At 45.2% G+C, this 20,635-nt stretch overlaps 1 protein-coding gene across 1 annotated transcript in view; it reads right to left on the bottom strand.

The window, feature by feature from the left end:
* Positions 1-20,635, bottom strand: part of Slc23a2 (solute carrier family 23 member 2) — a 100,004-nt gene that overhangs the window by 9,039 nt on the left and 70,330 nt on the right. Inside the window, exons 6-13 of the mRNA XM_038330729.1 lie at positions 18,453-18,541; positions 17,465-17,529; positions 15,934-16,115; positions 12,556-12,676; positions 11,964-12,120; positions 7,804-7,951; positions 6,228-6,333; positions 974-1,103 (exon numbers count right to left, since the gene is read on the bottom strand). Of these exons, the coding sequence (XP_038186657.1) occupies positions 974-1,103; positions 6,228-6,333; positions 7,804-7,951; positions 11,964-12,120; positions 12,556-12,676; positions 15,934-16,115; positions 17,465-17,529; positions 18,453-18,541 (998 nt within the window). The remainder of the gene's footprint in view (positions 1-973; positions 1,104-6,227; positions 6,334-7,803; positions 7,952-11,963; positions 12,121-12,555; positions 12,677-15,933; positions 16,116-17,464; positions 17,530-18,452; positions 18,542-20,635) is intronic.

The following is a 20,635-nucleotide window of genomic DNA, read 5'->3' as shown; positions in this document are numbered from 1 at the left end:
AGTCACTGTCAGATGCCCTGTAACTGGAGTTGTGACTGACCATATAAGGGCTGGGAACCGAACCTAGGTCCTCTTCAAGGGCAACCAGTGTTCTGACTGCTGAGTCATCTCTTACTCTCCCTATTTAAGCATTTTGATTAAACCCACACTAGAAATCTGGGGCATGTCCATAATGACTGTATCTGAGTGTTACAGATCAAACTCAAAGTTGCATTGTGAAAGTGATCAAATTTAAAGGGTTCATTTATAGGGGGAATATCTGAGTTAAATCAATTAGAAAGTCTTAAGAGACTAGATTTTTTGCCTTAATTTTCATAACATAATTACTTCTCTCTTTAACATACATTTGGCTTGGACACTGATGCAAATTCCTAACTTTTTGAAGCACTGTCTTTTTTTTCCCCCTTAAGTCGGGTTTCTCTGTGTAACAGCCCTAGCTGCCCTGAAACTCCTAGCTGTCCAGACTAGGCTGGCCCCAAACTCACAGAGATCCAACTGCCTCTGCCTCCCAAGAGCTGGGATTAAAGGCGCATGCCACCACTGCCCAATGAAGCATCACCTTTTACAATTTAAAATGAAATTGTTAGATTTACTGCTAGATCTTATTTGTGAAAACATCCCCATTAAAAATTAGCCCGTGTGTATTGGGTGATTTTTACCCCTGTTAAGATGACTATTTTTGGTGGAGTTGAAGTCCTGTTTTCAGTCTGCATTTGTGTAGCTCAGTGCTTTGTTAGAAGCTAAGTGTTTTCAGAAAAGTATGTTCTGCATGTATTTTTAGGTACACATTTTGAGGGCTGCATTATTACTGTCTAAAACATACTGAATCCAGGGAAATCTGGGGATTGAAGCCTGTATATAAAAGTCCATGTGTTTGATTTTAAACAGCTTGATTTAAAAAAAAAAAAAATCGGCCAGCATGAAGAACGGTTGGTGATGGTAGGCCTGCTGCATCAGGGAAGTGGACTCTTACCAAAGAGTGTGCAGAAGAGGGCTCCGAGCACGGGGTCTGGGAGGGATGCAAACAAGGCACTGAACTTGCCAACCATGCCCAAGCCCAGCATGAGTGCTGCGCCATACTGGATCACTCGGCGGCTGCCAACCTGTGGGCATAACAGTTGCAGATTACCTGCCATTCTCCAACCCAGACTGTCAGCCCGGGGCAAACGTGATGGTGTCCCGGGCAGAACCCAGAGTACTTTAAACTTTCAGTTAGCAGTGACTAGTCCTCAATACATTACTATAGAGACAACCCAAGACCCCACACTAGTCCTTGCTCCATTCTTCTCTCCACACTTCAGTTCACTGTTGCAGCCATGGATAGGTGACCCCAGGGGTCAGGAGTTGGAGATAAGATTGCTTACCCATGCCCTAGATGTAGTTACTTTTGTTAGTGGGCTTTGACTGGGGTGACCTCCTGGGCTGGAGTGCAACAGCTACACTACACATACTGTTCCTGCTTCTCTCCAGTTTTTCATGTGACTTTTCACCAAGACAATCCCCCACAGAAGTCCTTGTGGCTCCATCCATCTTTCCGAAGTCGGATGAACATTCCACTACCATTTGTGGAAGCACCTCCCCATAAAAAGGTGGTAAAGTGAGGGGCTTACGAATGTGGAATTCTGGAGCCTCGCTGCTGGTTTGCGTGTCCACTGACTGTACCTCTGACTAAATGACTTGATAATGCAGCTCCACTGGCTCCCAGGCTCCTTACTCTACCATGGATAAACTGTATGGTTTTGCCTTAAGGATCAAAGAACATGTCGCAGCTAAAGCAAAGTCAATCACGTCTGGCCTGCGCACAGATAGGTGACAGTCCCTTCTCCTAGGTTTGTGCCTCTGGATCCTTCATTTGCTCTCTGTCATTGAGTCAACTTTCTAGACACTGCCAGTCCCTTGTTAAAATAATAGTAAATAATAGTAAATAATCTACGTCTTTGGAGGAGGGAATGGCTCACTTCTGTAATCCCAGAACTCAGAAGGGTGAGGCAGTAGACTGAGGCTAGTGAGGGACACAAGATGGGCAAGGCAGGGAAAGGAAGAAAGAAGGTAAAAAGAAAACAAAAAGTGCCGGGCGGTGGTGGCGCGCGCCTTTAATCCCAGCACTTGGGAGGCAGAGGCAGGCGGATCTCTGAGTTCGAGGCCAGCCTGGTCTACAAGAGCTAGCTCCAGGACAGGCTCTAGAAACTACAGGGAAACCCTGTCTCGAAAAACCAAAAAGAAAACAAAAAGTGCCTGCCAAGGGGAACATAGTCACAGATGATATGCAACCTCCACTGCCCCAATGTAGCCTCTACTAGAACCAAAGGACAGGTAAACAGCAGAAAAGATCATACAAATTGCAGGATCAATCAAGAGGGACTGACTTATTTATCCCACGAGAAGGAAGCCTCCCATCTGCAGTAACCATCTTTGAACATCTAAGGTGCGCTCGTTTGTTAGACTGGGGATGGATGGACATGATGATGGGTTTTAAGTCACAGCCCCATGATAAAATTGCACTGTTCTGCTATGTGGGAGCCCAGGAGGAAAGGGGAAAAAATGAGTTGGGGAGAGTTGTTGGATGTTCTGCGAAGCTGAGTAAGATTTCCCTGAAGGAGAGTTGACAGGCAGAGGGACCATTCAGTGTGAGGGCTCCCAGCAGGAGTGGGCAGCCCCCTACCAGATGGGAAAGGCCACAGCGGCCCAGGGATGCCCGCGACAATAGAGCTTAATAACCAAGCAGCAACTAAGCCACTCTTCTGTTCATGAATATTACCTGAACAACTACAGATTTTTTGGATCTTCTTTGTTTTGTTTTGTTTGTTTGTTTCTTTTGGTTTCAGTGTTTCTCTGTGTAACTCTCACTGTGCTCTAACTCAGATCTATCTGCTTCTGCCTCTGAGTGCTGGGATTAAAGGTATGTACCACCATGCCCAGCTTGTCTTGTTTTTTGAGATAGGATCTTGATAATGCAGACCAGGCTGGCCTGGAACCTACTCCATTGCCCAGGCTCATGGTTTTCCTGCCTCTGCCTCCTGAATACTTGGCTCATAAACATGTATCTCTATGTCCAGTTTATCCCCACTGCCAACTACCCTAAGATCCTGCCCTCCTGTTACCTGCTAGTTACACTAGGCCTTTAAGACTCCTTTTATTCTGTCCATTCCCTCTTCCATACCTCCTTGCTTCTTCCTTCGTGACCATCAAAAAGTCAAATTTGTATCCTTGGCTTTTCCCAGGTCTTCAATAGCATGAAATGTGCCAGAGACATGACCTTTCCTAGACACCATCTCTAACAGACACTGTATGTGGACTTGAGAAATGGTTCAGCAGGTAAGAACACTACTGTTCTTTCCAGGACCCATGTTCAGCTCCCAGCACCCATATGATAGCACACGACCAACTTAAATTACAGTTTTGGGGATGCAATGCCTTTTTTTTTTTTTTTTTTTTTTTTTTTTTTTTTTTTTTTTGGTTTTTCGAGACAGGGTTTCTCTGCAGCTTTAGAGCTTGTCCTGGAACTAGCTCTTGTAGACCAGGCTGGTCTCGAACTCACAGAGATCCGCCTGCCTCTGCCTCCCGAGTGCTGGGATTAAAGGCGTGCGCCACCACCGCCCGGCCCCTTTTTTGACTTCTAAGGTCAGAATCAGGCACATACATATGTACATAGAAACTAACACTGACACATGAAAAAAATTTAATCTGGAGTGGGCAGAGAGGCACAGACTATATTTAGGAAGACCATGTTACTCTGTTCCTAGAAATAAACCAAGTGGCAAACAATTTAAGTGACCATATCTGTAACATAGCTGGTACTTGGAACCAGCTACGCCAGAAAGTCATGCTAAACTGATTATCAAGTGATAAATTCTAACATCTTACAAGCTACTTTTATAGACAAGGGCACAGAGACCAAAGGGGTTACCTGCTGTCACCATGTTGAGAAAAAGTGATGGGGCCAGAGCAGCCCAATCCCCAGTGTCTGTCCTGTTGCCTTCTCTGTGGGACAGGCGGACTATACTCAGCAGAGGCAGAGTAGGTAACTCAACTCTGGTGAGGTTAGAAATTCCAAGTCCAAGGAATGCAGTGACTGGATAGAAGCAGCTATCAGCAGAACTGCCCGAAGATGGAGAACAGACCTACCACTACCCTCCTTTCAATCCAAGCATGGTCCAGTGGCTCAGCCCTGTCTGTCCAGGAGACTGCAATAGTGGCAGTGTTTTCGGAATGTGCTGTCCTCTGCCAGTCACTGAGCATGTGCAATGACAGAGTCTTGAAATATGGCCAATGAGACTGGGCAAGTAAAATCTTTTTTTTTTTTTTTTTTTTTTTGGTTTTTCGAGACAGGGTTTCCCTGTAGTTTCTAGAGCCTGTCCTGGAACTAGCTCTTGTAGACCAGGCTGGCCTCGAACTCAGAGATCCGCCTGCCTCTGCCTCCCGAGTGCTGGGATTAAAGGCGTGCGCCACCACCGCCCGGCGGCAAGTAAAATCTTAACATGAACCTATTTAAGTGTATACAGCTACATGTGCCCCTGACTGCCGTGTCAAGACAGATGGATCTAGACCTTAGGGGCTGTGCTCAACTCACAAAATCACAGGGCTAGGGTCACACAGGCATTTCTGCTCCAAGTCCCAGCTCCCTGCTCTAAGGCAGATGTAGACTAGGGACTCAACAGTGAGTGTCTTGAATGGATACAGTTTTTGCCTGGAGAAATGGCTCCAAAGACTGGGAACAAAGGGATTCAGAGCAACATAAATCAGCTCATGCATTAGTGTTGGTGAGTTGAAGAGATAGCCCGATACTTAACAGTTCATATTGTTCTTCCAGCGCCCATAGTTAGAGGCTCACAACTGCTTATAGCTTAGCACCAAGGGGATCTGACTCTATCTTCTGGCCTTGCGGGAACTGCACTCGTGTACATTTTCCCCCTGCACAACTAAAATAAACAAACAAACAAACAAGTAAGTGCTGTTGGGGTGCCATTTCAGAGAAGGCTTGTATCACTCAAATATCATTCATTCCCTGGGCCTGTAAAGGGTACTTGCTTCCTTCAGTGACCTTAGCTGTTCTACATATCTGTAGAAGTACAGAAGGAGGGAGCTTGATAAACACGAGGTCCTTAGGAGTTTTACAGCCTCCCTGTTTGGAGCTAGTTATTTGCCCATGGTTAATACCTGCTTTGTGCCCATCAAACCCTTCCTTCAGCTCCCTGGGCTCCACATCGTTGTCTATTGTAGGCAGCACTTGGACTCCAGAAACAACACTGAAGGAAGTTCCCATACAGTCTCCCTCCCTCCATGCCATGTGCTGGAAGAATGGGCAGTAGATGGTGCCATTGGCCCACCTGAAGTTGAGCTTACACTGGCCCTGCCTCTAGGGGAAGATCAGCAGGTCGGGTGTGCTCCCTGCATCTCAACACTGCTCCCTCTCACCTGAATTTGTAACCAATATGAATCAAACTTAATACTGGGTTTCTTTTTATCTGGTTATAGAATCTTGCATGAGACTAGGAGGTCAAACAGGTCTAGAAGGCTTCCGGATTGGGTTCTTAGGTAAGGAGTCCTGTGACTCATGCAGGCTATAAAGAAAGGGAACCAGTCCCAACAGTCTCTGGTTACACAACCTCCAATGGCAGCTGGGCCAGCCAGCACTCCTCAACATCCTGGCAAGCAGCACTGCTTGCCTATGGCAACTAGAACATGAAGTTTAATTGCCTGTAATAAATCTGACAGGTCAGGAGCAGTCTTTCTCACAGAAGCTGGGTTTTGGGTGGGACAACTGTACGCTTACATGTCACTATCTAGGGTTGAGTGGGGAGGACTCCGATCCAGGCTCTGCTTCACCGTGACTCCACAGATTTCACTGAGAAGGGGCTCTGATCCAGAGGCCTGAGACTTACTTAGTGTGATGGATGGTTTCTGTAGAGACAGGCATCTCTCATCCAACATGCCCTGCTGAACTGAGGATCTTCCCTCATTAGGATGTAATCTCCAACTTTCTTTCTCATCAGGCACTCCCAAGTGCTTAGAGCAGAGGCCTGACACAAGAGACTGCAGGAAGCCACAATTAGACCCAGATGCCTCTTACCCAGGGTGGCCAAGTGAGGTGAGGTCTCCTAACAGACACTCTGAAGCTCGTCCAAGGGGGGAAGGAGGTGGGGAAGGAAGATCACAATGGAAGGGTCACAGGTCAAACCCATCAATGAAATGGACAGACAGCCATTTAACTAGGAAAACATTTGTACCTTTGTAATTCCCAAAACTCCAATATTGGGACTGGAGGATGTAGAGCCATTCCCAGTACCAAATATACCATCGAGAACACAGGAAAGACCCTCCACAAAAATACCCCTAAAAGAAAAGAAACGGGAAAAAGAGAAACAGTCACTCATGGGAAACTCTGAAACCAGCTCTTAACATTTGAAGCCTACAAGAATGATGCCCCTTGAGAGGGGTGGGGGTGTTAAGTGGTGCAGTGTGTGGACTCTCTGGTCTCTTCTCTGACAGGCTGAGGACAACCCCCCATATGCTCAACAACTCTAAGAAGGCTGTCTCCACACTGCCCATTAGACACAAGTACTTTAAAATAATTTCAATAAAATCAAAGAACTACTGAATCTAAGAGAAGTGTGGGCTGTGCTTAGAAGTAAAGCATACCAATTTGATTCTTTGCTATTAAGATAGTTTCATCAGGAAGAAATACTTTGTAAGCTTGTACATTTTGCCGGGTTGGGGGTGGGGAGAGTTGGATTTCTTTGTATAACCGCCATGGCTGTCCTGGAACCTTCTTTGTAGATGGGGTGACCACCTTGTAGAGCAGGCCACCTACCTCTGGCTCCCAAGTGCTGGGGCTGAAGACGTGCAGCATGACCGCCTGGCTTTGCATCTTTGTATGAAAAACTGGCACGAGTGGTCTCATGGTGTGAAACAGCTCTGCTGGAGGGCTGTGAAAGCCTCAGAGAACCCCCAAAAGAGTCCATGCCAGTCACACTGACTCAAGTTGGAGGAGAAACAACAGGGAGGGTGACCTGTGCTACTTTCTCTATGTCTTCCCTAGAAACAATCTCTTAATGACTTACAGAAGCTAAAAAGGTGCAAACCCCACAGCTCATGGGGGACACTCATTTAAAATTCTGGATCTTAGTTTTTGCCTCTCCGGAGCTGTTCTTGTCTGGTGCTGTGGTCCAAGACTGTGAACAGATTACCTCAAAAGGCAGCTGACATAAATCTACTGACAGACCTACAGCGGTTACTATCTGATGCAAGAAAAATGTCATGCAGCCGGGCGATGGTGGCGCACGCCTTTAATCCCAGCACTCGGGAGGCAGAGGCAGGCGGATCTCTGTGAGTTCGAGACCAGCCTGGTCTACAAGAGCTAGTTCCAGGACAGGCTCCAAAGCCACAGAGAAACCCTGTCTCGAAAAACCAAAAAAAGAAAAAAGAAAAAAAAAAAGAAAAAAGAAAAATGTCGTGCTACCTGCCTGACTATGGCAGTCAGGACTGAATGAGAGAGAAACACTTTTCTTCAACTCAGAAATAAGTTCTTAGGGCTAGGGGTCCTTGAGAAAACAAGACAACGCATAACAAAACCAAACAAAGAAGAACAGAAACATGCGGTACCCGTTTCACACTGAGAAGAGAGGCATCCACCTCTACAGAAGTCGGGGAGACTGGAAAGAGGGAACGTAGAATGCTGCTCTGTGCCATGGATGAGACAGCCAGGGCATTGAGGGCAGTGACTTGATTATGATTTGGCTGCTGTCATCTGAAGCTCTCAGTTTCTACCACAAGACTAGATGAGCATGTCTTCTTGGGACATACCTGTTGATTGCATGGACAGGAGGTGGTGGGGCGCAGGAGAGCCTGGCACAGGCATAGTAATCACCGATGGACTCGATGATACTGGCTACGACAGCACTGAGCATGCCAATGACACCAGCTGCAGAGACGGTGGGCATCCCCCACTGAACTGAGGAGAGAAAACAACCATGAAAGGTGTGCACACTTGCCTCTAGGGGCTGGCAAGGTTACAAGAACCTCAGGGAACTCTGCAAGATCTGTGCAGGATTCTCAAGCTCTTGCAAACCGTTTGTTTTTAAATCTTAAATCACAGCAGATGTCTGGGAAGGTTACTGAGTAGGGGCCTCAGTGAGGGTTGCCCTCTGCATCTTTACTTGAGAAAGCGGTCACTAGACTGGAAGAGGTGGGGGAATTCTCTTTCTCAAAGTCATCTTCCTAGTATCCACTAAAGTGTAATTTAACACTGCCTGCTATGGTGAGACAGAAATTTGTTTTGCTTTGTTTTTTTGAGACAGTGTCCCTGGATGGCCTAGTATTAACTATATAGCCCTGACAGGCCTCAAACTCATGGCAAGTCTCCTGCATCTGTTTCCAGAGTGTGAGTTACAGGGCTGGGATTACATTCCTGGCTTGGAATAGGAATTTGTATCAGGGATTCAGAGTACAGCTGTAGACACCATGGTACAAAGTAGTGGCATCAAGTGAAAAGTCCCAGCTACTCTGGTCCAACAGTCAAGTACCCTACAGAGTAAATGTGACCCTACCTTGTCACTATCAGGTTTGTTAACTTTTATTTCAGAAAGCAAACAAAATTCCCATTGTAATTTCATCTGAGTATCTGCATTTGCTTAATTCTTATTAGACAGTTTTCTTTCCTTGATAAAGGCATATGCCCTTCTTCCTTGAACCCTTAGGAATAGTAACCCAGATGCCACACAGAGGGAAAATCTGAAACACGGTTCTGGAGCAGAAGCCTGCCCTGTAGCTCTGGGCACTCTGAGATGAACACTAACAGTGTGATGGTTCAAGTTCAGATGAAGACAGGCCTTCAAAGCAGGATGTACAAACAAGGCTGGAAAGTGAGGAGAGCGTTCCTGCCTGGGGCTGCCCTACTCTGGGACAGCAGAGGAGGCAGACACAGCTGGAGCAAGAGGTGCAAGGTGTCAATTCCAGAAGAAGAGTGTAACATCCCCAGAAGGAGTGTCACAGGCTGTGCCCAGCCACACTGGCGGCCCACACTTTCAGGGTCAGTTCAAGGACGTTCTTTATCAAGCTCCATTTGTAGTTTTAGAACAAGCTTTCTTCTGTTACAGTATATAGACTGTAGCATGATGGCTTCCCTTGAAGAAATCTTCCCTTCCCTGATTTTGAGGGAAGATTTCCTATTATATTCTACCTTTTCAGTTGAACATTCCGAATTGAAAAATATAAAATGTTCCAAAATCTGGAATTTTTTTAGAACATGATACCACAAGTGGAAAATTCCAAACCTAACCCTATGTGCTACACTGCAGTCAAAATGCAGTACATGGGGGGCTGAAGACGGCTCGAGGGTGAGAGCACTGGCTGTGCTTTAAGAGGGCCTGGGCTCAATTCTGAGCACCCAGATAACAGCTCACAAACATCTGTAATTTCAGTTCCTGAGGATCCAACACCCTCTTCTGGCCTCCATAGACACTAGGCAGGACAATAATGCACAGATATACTTGCATGCAAAGCACCCATACAACATTAAAAAATAAAACGCACTATTCCAAAAAGAAAATAAACTACCTTCAAGTTGTATGTCAGGCGGGTGAAATGCAGACGGCCTTCATGCTTAGACCCAGCCTCACTACTGGGGATACAGTATGTACAGATTCCTAGTCCAAAACTCTGAATCTAAGATGCTAGGGCCCCAGCATTTTGAAAAATGGGAATACTTAACCTGCACCACTTTTCATGAAATACATTTTGAATTTTTCTCAGTCTCTGTTTTGCTTTTTTCCTGAAGTCTTTAAGTCTGATTTCTAAAAATCCTTTATATCAACATTTAAGCTTTAAATATTTAAGTTTCTAAAGACTTACTTTTACTTTGTGCATACTATATATACTATCAGCATGTATGACCATGCACCATGTCATCAGATCCCCTGGAACTGGAGTTATAGATGGTTTGTGAATCACCATGTGAATGCTGGGAAGAGAAGCCAGGTCCTCTGGAAGAGCACTCAATCACTGAGCCCTCTCTTTTAACTCATTTGTCTCTTTTCAGTCTGTGCACACATTCCTACAAACACGCGTGTGCATGCACGCGCGCGCACACACACACACACGCACGCACGCACGCACGCACGCACGCACAGCTAAGTTCTGGAACTTTGTTTACTAACTTGTTTTGAGACCGTGTATGTGGTCTCAAACCAATCATGCTTTTGCCTCGGCCTCCTGAAAGTTAGTATTATCTACAAGGACATGCTGTGCCTGGCTTACCTACTTTTTCAGGGTGTTACAACAGGTTTTCAGCTTTGGCATTGCTGACATCTTGGGCCAGAAGTCTGTATATTAACATCAATCTTGGCAATCCTTCCTATATTGAAGGCTGAGGGCACAGTTTGTGATATCTGAAAGTGTCTTCTCTAGACTGATCCAAATGTTGGAAAGTGCGTAGAAGTGGGTCTTGCAGATGGAATAAAGACAGGTCACTAGCTCTCGGCAGCTGAAGGCTGTCCCTGAAGAGAACCCTATGAGCTCACATCCCATTGTGATGCCATGAACCCTGTCTACTAAGTGACACCATCTCATGGATGAGCCCTATAAAACCCCTGGAGAGTCTCTTGCAGGAACAGCTGGTGACCTGTATTGTCACTAGCTGTCAGCTGGGAAGCCATATGCATGAGCAGGCCAAGTGGATATGCTGAGGCTCTGCTCCATCCTCCCAAGAGACCTTCAATCTCACTTTATCTTGGCTTATAGGTGTGTTTATGAACTGAGCACATTTTTCTGGAAACAGGATAGGTATATATAAATACACTCTGAGACGCCATGTGATGAGAATGTTATTTTAGAAGGCTAAGCCTGTTAAAGCTTTCAGAAAGTATCAAGAACAAAGAGGAGAGCTGCAGATATTATCACCACTCAGCATGCTTGGAGGAGGCATCTTTGACCCAACCTTAATATTCTTGGCTTTTCTTGCTTTTTGGGTTTCTCATTGTAAAATAAGAACACAAGACAGCTCAAGGGGTGACCGGCTCAACCTGGCTAAGTTCATGCTTCAACTCTAAGAAAACTGAAAATGTTTGGAATAGCATTCTAACCACTGGTTCCCGTGAGGAAGTTCAGAGCTGGGACCCGGAGAATGCTGCATGTGACTCCAGGTGATCCTCTGGGTGCAGATCCATGCTCTGCACAATGAGTTACCCAACACTGAAGCCTAAGCTCCATCTTCCGGCTGCTTGTAAGTGTCAGGTTCCCATCACAGCTGTGACCAAAGTAAAACTATCCCATAAACTGGTGGGCAGGAGCAGCTAGCTAATCTTTCCATTGTGGCAGCCCTGGCACCAAGTAGCTTTGTGCCTGTCTTTATCAGCAGTGGCCCTCAAATCTTTGCCATCACAGCTCACATTTGGCCAGAGCACCTGCCCAGGATTTCAGAGCCTAATAGGGCTCAGAAGGCCAAGCAGTTAACCTGAGAGAGGAACTGTCCAGTAACTAACTGTGTGTGGGTGACTGACCTCTGGGGACAAGAACTTCCCTTTTCACTGTCTGATTCTCTAATGATCAAAAAGCCACAGGGTCTGGGAGAAAGCTTGGTGGGTAAAGTGCCTGGCATTTGAAGCATGAGGACAGGAGTTGAAATTCCAAGAACCCACATAGTGGTACATATCTGCAATGCCAGTGCTTCTCCAGAGACGGGTGGTGGAAAAAGGAGACTCCCTGTAGCTCACAGCATAGTTAGTTTGGCAAACAACAAAGAGACCCTATTTCCAACAAAGGAAAGATGAGAGCCACATCTGGGACTGTCTTCTGACATCCATACCTGTGCCTCCACACTCATACACATACACGTGCATATACATACACATAAATGATTAGAAAAATGGCCAGGTAAAGAGACATTCTTAGATCAAAAAAGGCTTTCCATGATGTAGAACATTTTGTCTACTTCCAACCCCTCCCGGTTGGACCTTCATGATACTTACATGGGTATGGAACCTTAAACCATGGGGCTACCAGAAGTACGCCCTTCCTGGCATCTGTGCGTGCATAGTAGCCATAGTTGGTGCTGTTGGAAGGGAAGACATCAGTCACCGTGAAGATGAAGCACAGCAGCCAGGACACGAGGATAGCCAGGATGATCTGGAGTGGTCAAGAGCAGAATCTTTGTTGGGTAACACATCCCTTCCTACCTGTACCCACCACCCCAAGGCTGCCATCGTCAGGACTATGCAGAACAATTGCTTCAATGAGACTGCACTGAGGTTATGCAGGTAAATTCACTTTCTCTTTCCAAAGTCTGGCTAGTAAAAGAATGGGCAGCATGCTTGCAGAGACCACATGGGGTCTCATCTCAGAGCCACTGACGAGTCCTTCTGTGGCAATGCAGAAGAATGTGGTCTGATATTTGAACTGGAACCTACAGGCATCTAGACTTTAGCCTGTGAGGAGTAAGTACTCCAATGCCATCATCACAGAGATGTAGGAGGCACTCCCTATAGCCTTCCTTTACAGCATCTTACATGTGAACAAAGGCATACTGTGCTAGAGGTGGGGGTGGGGTGATCAACTACTCACTGGAAACATTTTGAAAAGTTGTAATTTGTACGCAGTCCACCCTTTCTTGGATTTGTAAATTGGGAGAGGAAATTTAACATTTCTGGCATATTGTGAGAATAGTAACACTAGGAAAATCGTCCTGAGGAGAAAAAAAATCATAAAATTAAAGGTTGTTATGTTCATGCATTAAAATACCTCAGCTTTAATTGGTCACATGTGTTGAGTTCATTCACCTAAGCCCTCCCTCCTCACTTCAATTTGGCAATGTTACTACGTGGAAAAAGATGTCACAAGCAGCTGGCCTACAATTTCTTGATTGAGTAAGAAGATTCAAAGAATAGGAAAACTCACTCCATGGAAGGGAAATGATGCCAGACAAAATAATATCAGGGAGTATATTTACAATTAGACATCAGCTCGAAGCAACAAAGAAACTATTGCATACTAACAGGAGGGAAGTGTGCACACATGCCTACATACACACCAACAGGAGGGAAGGACATGATCCAAAGCCACCATGGATCAATTTTACATTTTGAGGTGATTCGTGGCTACTTTTTCCTACTTTCCTTCATTTTCTAGTTTGTTTATATTGAGTATAAGTTACTTTTGAAAACAAGGTAAAATTTCAGTATTCAAGAAAAGCAGACAGCTTCTGTGGGACAGCTTCTGTGACATGCTCCTTCCACAGGCACTACGCCCGCGTTCACAGTCACTTGGGTAGATCTATTTGGTGATAAGATCTAAAGCCTGAGCTTTAGTTACTTCTCCTTCCACACCTGTCCTAGGGGTAGGACTGCCTGGGCTGACTACAATACTAATCCCAGGACCCTGACGCTTCCTCATCAGCCTGAAGGCCCAAGTGGCTGCCAAGTAGGAGGCCATTTCTCATCCTCCTAGGTGGACTGTATAAAGAAAACAATACAGGGACACAGGATGTGCCGAACCACCTAACAAGGGCTAATCCTCTATCTCCAGTGGCTTTCTTCACTTGCCACCTAAGGTACAGCTGACAAGAAGAAAGTGTCCTCAAAGCTAAGCTTAAGGATTCCTACTGCCAAGACAGCAGTACCAGCAAAGAAAACCCACTTCCTGTGGAGTCACTTGGGTAAACTGATAACCCATCAACTGACAACTTGGGTCAAGGTTGAAATCATTTATGGGGCCCAAGTCACTTCAGTTCCTCCGGGATAGAATTTACAAAACAAACAAACAAACAAATAAAAACAAACAACAACAACAAAAACCTACCAAGACCAACGCGGCAACAGAGTGGAAACTGCCACTCTCTGTGATAGCCCTGAGCCCAACCCTGCCTGCCATCTTCGTTTCAAGCAGCACCACCTGCACTGCACTGTTCTCTTTCCAAATTCATTTAAGAGACTCGCCAAGAAGCGTGGGGGAAAGGGGTGGTTTAAAAAAAAAATGGTAGCACACACCTTTAATCCCAGCACTTTAATCCCAGGAAGAGTCAGAAAGATCTCTGTGAGTTCAAGGCCAACCTGGTCTGTAGGAGCTAGTTCCAGGACAGGCTCCAAAGCTACAGAGAAACCCTATCTCGAAAAACAAAACAAAACAAAAAGTGTAGCTTGTGTCTAACTGGAATTTCAAAAGAGGGGACAGAGGAAAGGTCCTGAACTAATGGTGAATCCTACACAGGTCAGAAATGGTCAGAAAAGGGCGGGGCAGGGGAAGGTGGTGACCAAAGAGCAGCAAAATCCGGAGGAGAAAACAGATGCAGAACTTGTTCTGGGCTGCACGTGGCAAATGGGGAGGGGAAAGTGTGACAAAGTAGGAGTGTAGCAGCAGAGGAAACGGTTTGGGGGGGTCTCTGTGCCCATCCTGTGGAATAGCGAGTGAGGAGGGACATGGGAGAATTAGCTACAGAGTTTATGGGGTGGCTACAAACTTGTTGCGGACATCTCTCACAAGAGGACGTCTGTGGAGGCCTCCTAGGGGAGAGTAGGGGCACGAGGAGTTCATTTTCTCTAGAAGAAGTTCACTGTTTTCCTTTTCTGGTGTACAGAGCTAACCCTCCATATGTGCGCACACACACTATGCTCAACTCAGCCTCACCAGAAGTGGGCCTGGAAGGCTTTTAGCTCACAGATGGCTTTTGGGTATTACTTTTAACTGTTTTCTCTGTTTTTATTGACTTCCCCCACTTAGGTCACATGGTTTGCTAGCTACTGGAGAGAAAAGGTTACACGTACTTTATTTCTCTTAAAGCTTTTAAAGTCTCTCCATGACGATTCTAATCACTCTGCGGTTATCAATACTGCTACTGTTAGCAGCTAAATTATTAGCAATTGTGCCAATTTCTTTGCTAACTAGGAATCGTTTATATAAAATTTTTAGTTTTTTTTAAAGCTCCTATGTGGGTTTCCCCAGAATCTTTTTGTTATGGGCCTAAAATTTTAATATTTTTATAAACACTAGCACCTTCCTGGTACCGCATCTCACTGAGTTAAAATTCCTTAATGGCATCTACAAACACACGCCTGCATGGAGAATGTTCTGACTGACCTTTGATAAAGTATGAAAATAAAAAGAATTCATGGATATTTTCATATACCTTGCACACCACAGAGGCAGGCTTGAGTGTGAGCTGAGTTCCAGTCAGACCACATAGACTTTGAAAATAATCTTGGTCACAGACTAGCTATGTGACACACTGCCTCTCTGTGCCTCTGTTTCTTCAGTTGTTAGACATGTAGAACACTAGTCTCAACCTATGTAAATACTATGCAATGTTCTATGTAATATTATACAAAGCAGAGAGATATAGGAAAAATAAATGCTGCCAATTATTAAATATGGAATATTTCCCAAAACAAAAAAATTAGAAAATTTAAGTTTTCAAATTTGTATTCATTGGTAAAATTACAGCTTCTTGGGAGCTTTGACCTATGATATAATCCTTTCACCTACTATATACACTATAGAAAGAATATGAATTCTCAGTCTTATGATTAAAGTCCCATATGTTCATTAGTATACAATATTGGTTGGCATCGTCAATGCTTTTGATGATCTATAGAGAAAGAAGGCAGGTCCCATAGGAAACTGGCCTTGCCATTGGAATGCACAGCTCTGAGATCAGGTGAGCGCCCACAGGTCCTCTGTAACAGTGCTCTACTGCCAGTCCCATCTAAACAAGACAGCTTACTGCTGTCTGCCTTTGGAATACCATGTCTGTTCTCATGTCTAAACTCTGATCTAAAGGAATCACTTAATTAGCCCTCACATGAACAGAAAAAAAACAAAAATGTCCGAACACTTCATCTTCACAGATTGCTTTCTTCTCAAGTTAGTGCACTGTCCCAAGTACCCCACAAGGCTGACCCACACCGTATTAGAAACAATCCCACCTTGGAGTTCTCTCAGAACACTTACAGCATGGCAATGCCCCAGTGCTTCCCTGCTCTCTCTCCTGCTGCCTGGAAACCAGAGAGGCCAATGAGGGCCACGGTGGGTGTGATGGTCAGCGGTCCAATATACCTCAGCAGAGCCCCAGGAAGGCCAAGGAGACCAATGACCACTTCTATCAATGAGGACATGATGATAGCTCCCTGAATCTGAAACAAAAAAGGGACAGTTTGCGAGTGATGTCAAACACTGAGAACGTCACCTGTAACCACAACGATATCTCTGCAAGGCTACCAGTCATATATAGCAGCATGACAACTGCAACAGTTCCCAGGGCCCTGCAAAAAAAGGTTTCTGTGGAGGTGACTGAGGCCTAGCAAACAAATATGACAGCACTGCTTTAAGGCTAGCTACAGAAATGGGCACTGAAGACAAATCTACCTGCCTTCTCACTGCAAGGTGAGATGGGCAAATCTGTCAGTTCTCAGATGAGCACATTTTCAACCCAGTCCTGCAGGCTATTTCAATACAGTCAGCTTTAAAAAACCAGGCCCTGGAAAGACATTCAAAAGACAGAGTTGCTGAAAGAAATTCTAAAAAGAATGCCTAGCCGAGCGGTGGTGGCGCACGCCTTTAATCCCAGCACTCGGGAGGCAGAGGCAGACGGATCTCTGTGAGTTCGAGGCCAGCCTGGTCTACAAGAGCTAGTTCCAGGACAGGCTCCAAAGCCACAGAGAAACTCTGTCTCGAAAAACCAAAATAAATAGATAGATAGATAGATAGATAGATAGATAGATAGATAGATAGATAGATAGATAGATAAAATAAAGCCTATGTCACACAGAATGACTTAGAAGTCTAAAGATTTCATGGTAACAATAAGAATACACACCCATCAGCTGATTTTCTGTACCTGAGGACAGCTTTAATCAACTCTATTCAGATGTACAACAAATAGGTATGACTATCAACTTGCTTGTACTGAGATGTCCATGTTAGTCAAGCACACCTCTGAATATGCCCATCATGGAGCTTCCAGAGACAATCAGAGAGTCGATGGGTGGTTCATAATATGAGGACATTATTGAGAGATGGGCTCTGGCTGGAGGAAGTGGACTGAGAAGTGTCCTTGGGAACTCTATCTTGCCCTGGTCCCTTCTTGCATCTCTTGCTCTCTTCCTGGCTGCCATGGGCTGAATTGCCATGAGCTGCTCCTTAAACTCCTCACCAAGATGGACAAAGCCTCTGACACTGAACTTTCTCTCTTCAAGCTGTTTTCAGCATTCCAACACAGCAACAAGACAGCTAACAGACAGACACAAGCGGCCAGACCTCTTCTGCTGACAGCCAACAAGCCCCACTCACAGTCACCACCCCGGGGAGATGAGCAGGCGGCCCGGGACTGATGGTATAAAGATCAACAGAGAATAAACACTCCGGTAGTTGAAAACAAAAGGGACTCAATATAACAAAGCAACTGCAGTTTCCCGGGCACAACCGACACCGAAGGTGCACAGAAGAACAAGGGAGGACACGTGTGGCAAGTGCTCGTCTTTACCTCTTGGATCCGGGGGTGCCAGATGTGCTCCAACAGCTCTGCCGATCCATTCGCAACTGTAATCTCTTGAAAACAAAAAGAAAAGACCAAGTTTTTCTGGAGTGACACTAACACTTCATGGCACATATTCATAATAACCATTAATAACTTCTTCAATGTTTTAATTGTCAATTCCTAAATAAAACTCAACCTGCAACAGTAGGACTTATGCTTGGAGATGGACTCGTTGAAAAAGCTACTCGGTGTGCCAAAAGGCTGACTGGCGTGGTGCTACCAGCCAGTGCCAGCTTCACAGAAACCACTCTTTGCAAGCAGCTACCTGAAATGCCCAACAGCAAGGCTGTGGGTTGAGGTTTTAAAAACCTAGATAAAGAGGGGCCTTTTCCAGTTCCTAAATCAAAATCAATGGCCACAAAGTAACACACCTAGGAGCAGGGACAGCAAGGGAATCAGGAAAGCTTGGCTCCTAGAATCTCAAAATATAACTATTCTGAGTACAACAGTTCTGACTTTCTCCAATTTCCTTAAGCTTATCAGGTTCTGCAAGGATCTTTGCAATCACTAAGGAAGGGAATGAAAGTCAACTGCAGAAAACCACAGTAGCCAGATCCTTCAAAAGCAAAGATGTTTCAGAGAAGGGATGCTGATGCAGTGAGAGAGTGATTATGGTAAGTCATAAAATCCACTGAAAGAGAAAGGCAGGAAAATAGCACAAATATTTTTCCATCTATCCCCATATTTATCAGTTTCATTGGCAAACAGAAATGAAGTCATTTCTGGCCCTTGCTTGCCCTAGGGTTAGGGATGAAGAGCAGATGTAAAGACAGAAACAGGCACGGTCCACAGACTGGAGCGTTCTAAGCTGCTAAGGGCCAGTACATTCTATGCTCAACACAGGAAGGAACACTATTATTGGCAGGGTGTTCAGGCCCCCTTTCCACCTGCTTTAAAGGACCCCAATGACATATGTGCAAATAACTGCAATTACCTGTGGTGTTACATTTCCATTTATCTAAAGACAGGATGGCTCGAGCAGGGGCCAAAAATGCAAAAGCACTGGCCTGAAACAGGGGTAACCTAAAAGAAACGAGACCAAAACCATGATCACGGCATCGAGAACTACCGAGGTAGTTCACTATTTGACAGCTTAACAGTCTTTTCCATAGACAAGAGCACATGAGTAAACACAGGCACACCTGTAAGGAATCTGTAAAGGTCTCCTACACCACATAGCTGGACCACTAGCCTCTCCAACCTCCCCTCCTCCTACTGCTCTGGCCTAAGGAAGTTCCAGGGAACCCCTGTGGTCAGTGCTAACACCCCAACACCAGTCCCTGCTACTGTTTCCTCTGCCCCAGAAGAGGGCAATGGGGATTTGGGCTCCCCTCTTTCCTGCTAAGCTCATGGGCTCCCTAATAAACATTGTATGACCCTTCTCCTCTCTTTCAAATTCTTATTCATTATTCCATTGCTCTACTCTGTGAGTTGAAAATCTGCCCCAGTCACAAAAGACAAGTATTAAAATCATATTAATGATCTATATGTATCCAGAAGAAAGTTGTAAGTTACAATAAGAGAGTACAGATAATAAATTTATTTAATCATATAAAGTATGTATTCTAACACATTTTAAAGGGTTCAAAATCCTGGTAAACTCCCCATTAAATCTCCTGCCCACATTCTCAAACTGAATGCAACTAACCAAATCACAGAGAATTTGCTATTTTTACTGGAAACATAGAGCATGACAGCTAAATTAACAGATAAGAACTTAATCACTATTTTTCACAGTATTTGAGGGTGAAGTATAAATCCTGCTCCTGCTGTCTGCAGGGCTGTGAGGCCAGTTACACATCCTTAGATGCCATGCCAGTGGCCTAGCTCATGAGATAGGGACCCAGAAGCTTCCTGATAAGTTCCGCACCAGAGATGAAGACTACACAGAAATACAAAAAGTCCTGGCCAAAGAGCAGCTGGCCACTGAGCAATCTAGAACCCAGAATGTTCCTTTCTGACACACTCCATTGTTAAAATGCTTTCTGGCCACTTTAACCAGAGTGACTGCAGTAGCTAAGAGCAGGTAGGGCGTGGACTGCGGGGGAGGGGGAGATGGCCTCACAGTCCAGCCAGAGGCCTCCCTGCCAGCCACGCACAGGGCACACCCTCCACTGACCATGTGGCTTTCATTACTGGACTAGAGCATTTGGAGCTCAGTGGAAAAGTACATCAAAGGGAAAACAGTCAGTGGCTTATGGAAATTTCTCAGACAAAATCTTAGGAATATATTGCAAGGATAAAGGGATGTTAGTATGCCATCAGAAGTGGATAGCATTAACAGTCCGAATAACATCAATTTTACCACAGCTTCACAGATCAAGCAAGGCATCTTGGGGCAACATAACATGTATTTTGAGTTGAATATATTCTCTCTCTCTCTCTCTCTCTCTCTCTCTCTCTCTCTCTCTCTCACACTCACACACACACACACACACACACACACACACACACACACACACACACACACACTTTGCGGGTGGGTTCTCATGATACAGCCCTAACTGGCACAGAATGTATTATACAGAACAGGCTGGCCTCAAACGCCAAGATCTGCCTGCCTCTGTCTCCTGAGTGCTGGGGTTAGGGTGTGCAGCCAGGTCCAGCTGGACTGCACTTAGAAATCTTGGCCATCACATTCATTGGTTATTCCTAGGAGGTAACTCTGAAGACCACTCCTACATCAAGCCTCGATCTGAACCTGATCCTGGCACTGAAGGTGAACATTTTTAGCTAAGACAAAAGGTCCTCAGAGTGAGGTCACAGAGAATCTCACTCACTGACTGGGACTCTGGGATCCTGAGCAGGTGACACTAGAATAAAGTCTCCTAAGACAGGCTGTAAAAGCTGCTTATGTTGGCCTCATGGCCTCGCTGATTTCAGCCAGATACCTGCCTGTACAGGTTGGTAATAGCATATGATTAGTGTGGGCTCTAAAACTGTGGCCACAAACCAGAGACAACACTAAATTCTTCGGAAGTGCTACAAAACCATGGGAACAATTAACAGAAGTATCCCTAGATCGGCGGGGAGAATCATTTCCCAAGGAAATGACTGAACCTGACACAGGAACATCACGAAATCAGTAAATGCTCTCTCTGTTCGTCTGTGCCTACA

Source organism: Arvicola amphibius, chromosome 5 (genome assembly GCF_903992535.2).
Source record: "Arvicola amphibius chromosome 5, mArvAmp1.2, whole genome shotgun sequence".
NCBI classification, from domain to species: domain Eukaryota; kingdom Metazoa; phylum Chordata; class Mammalia; order Rodentia; family Cricetidae; genus Arvicola; species Arvicola amphibius.
Note: the sequence above shows the minus strand (reverse complement) of the source record. Positions and strands in the feature narration are given on the sequence as shown.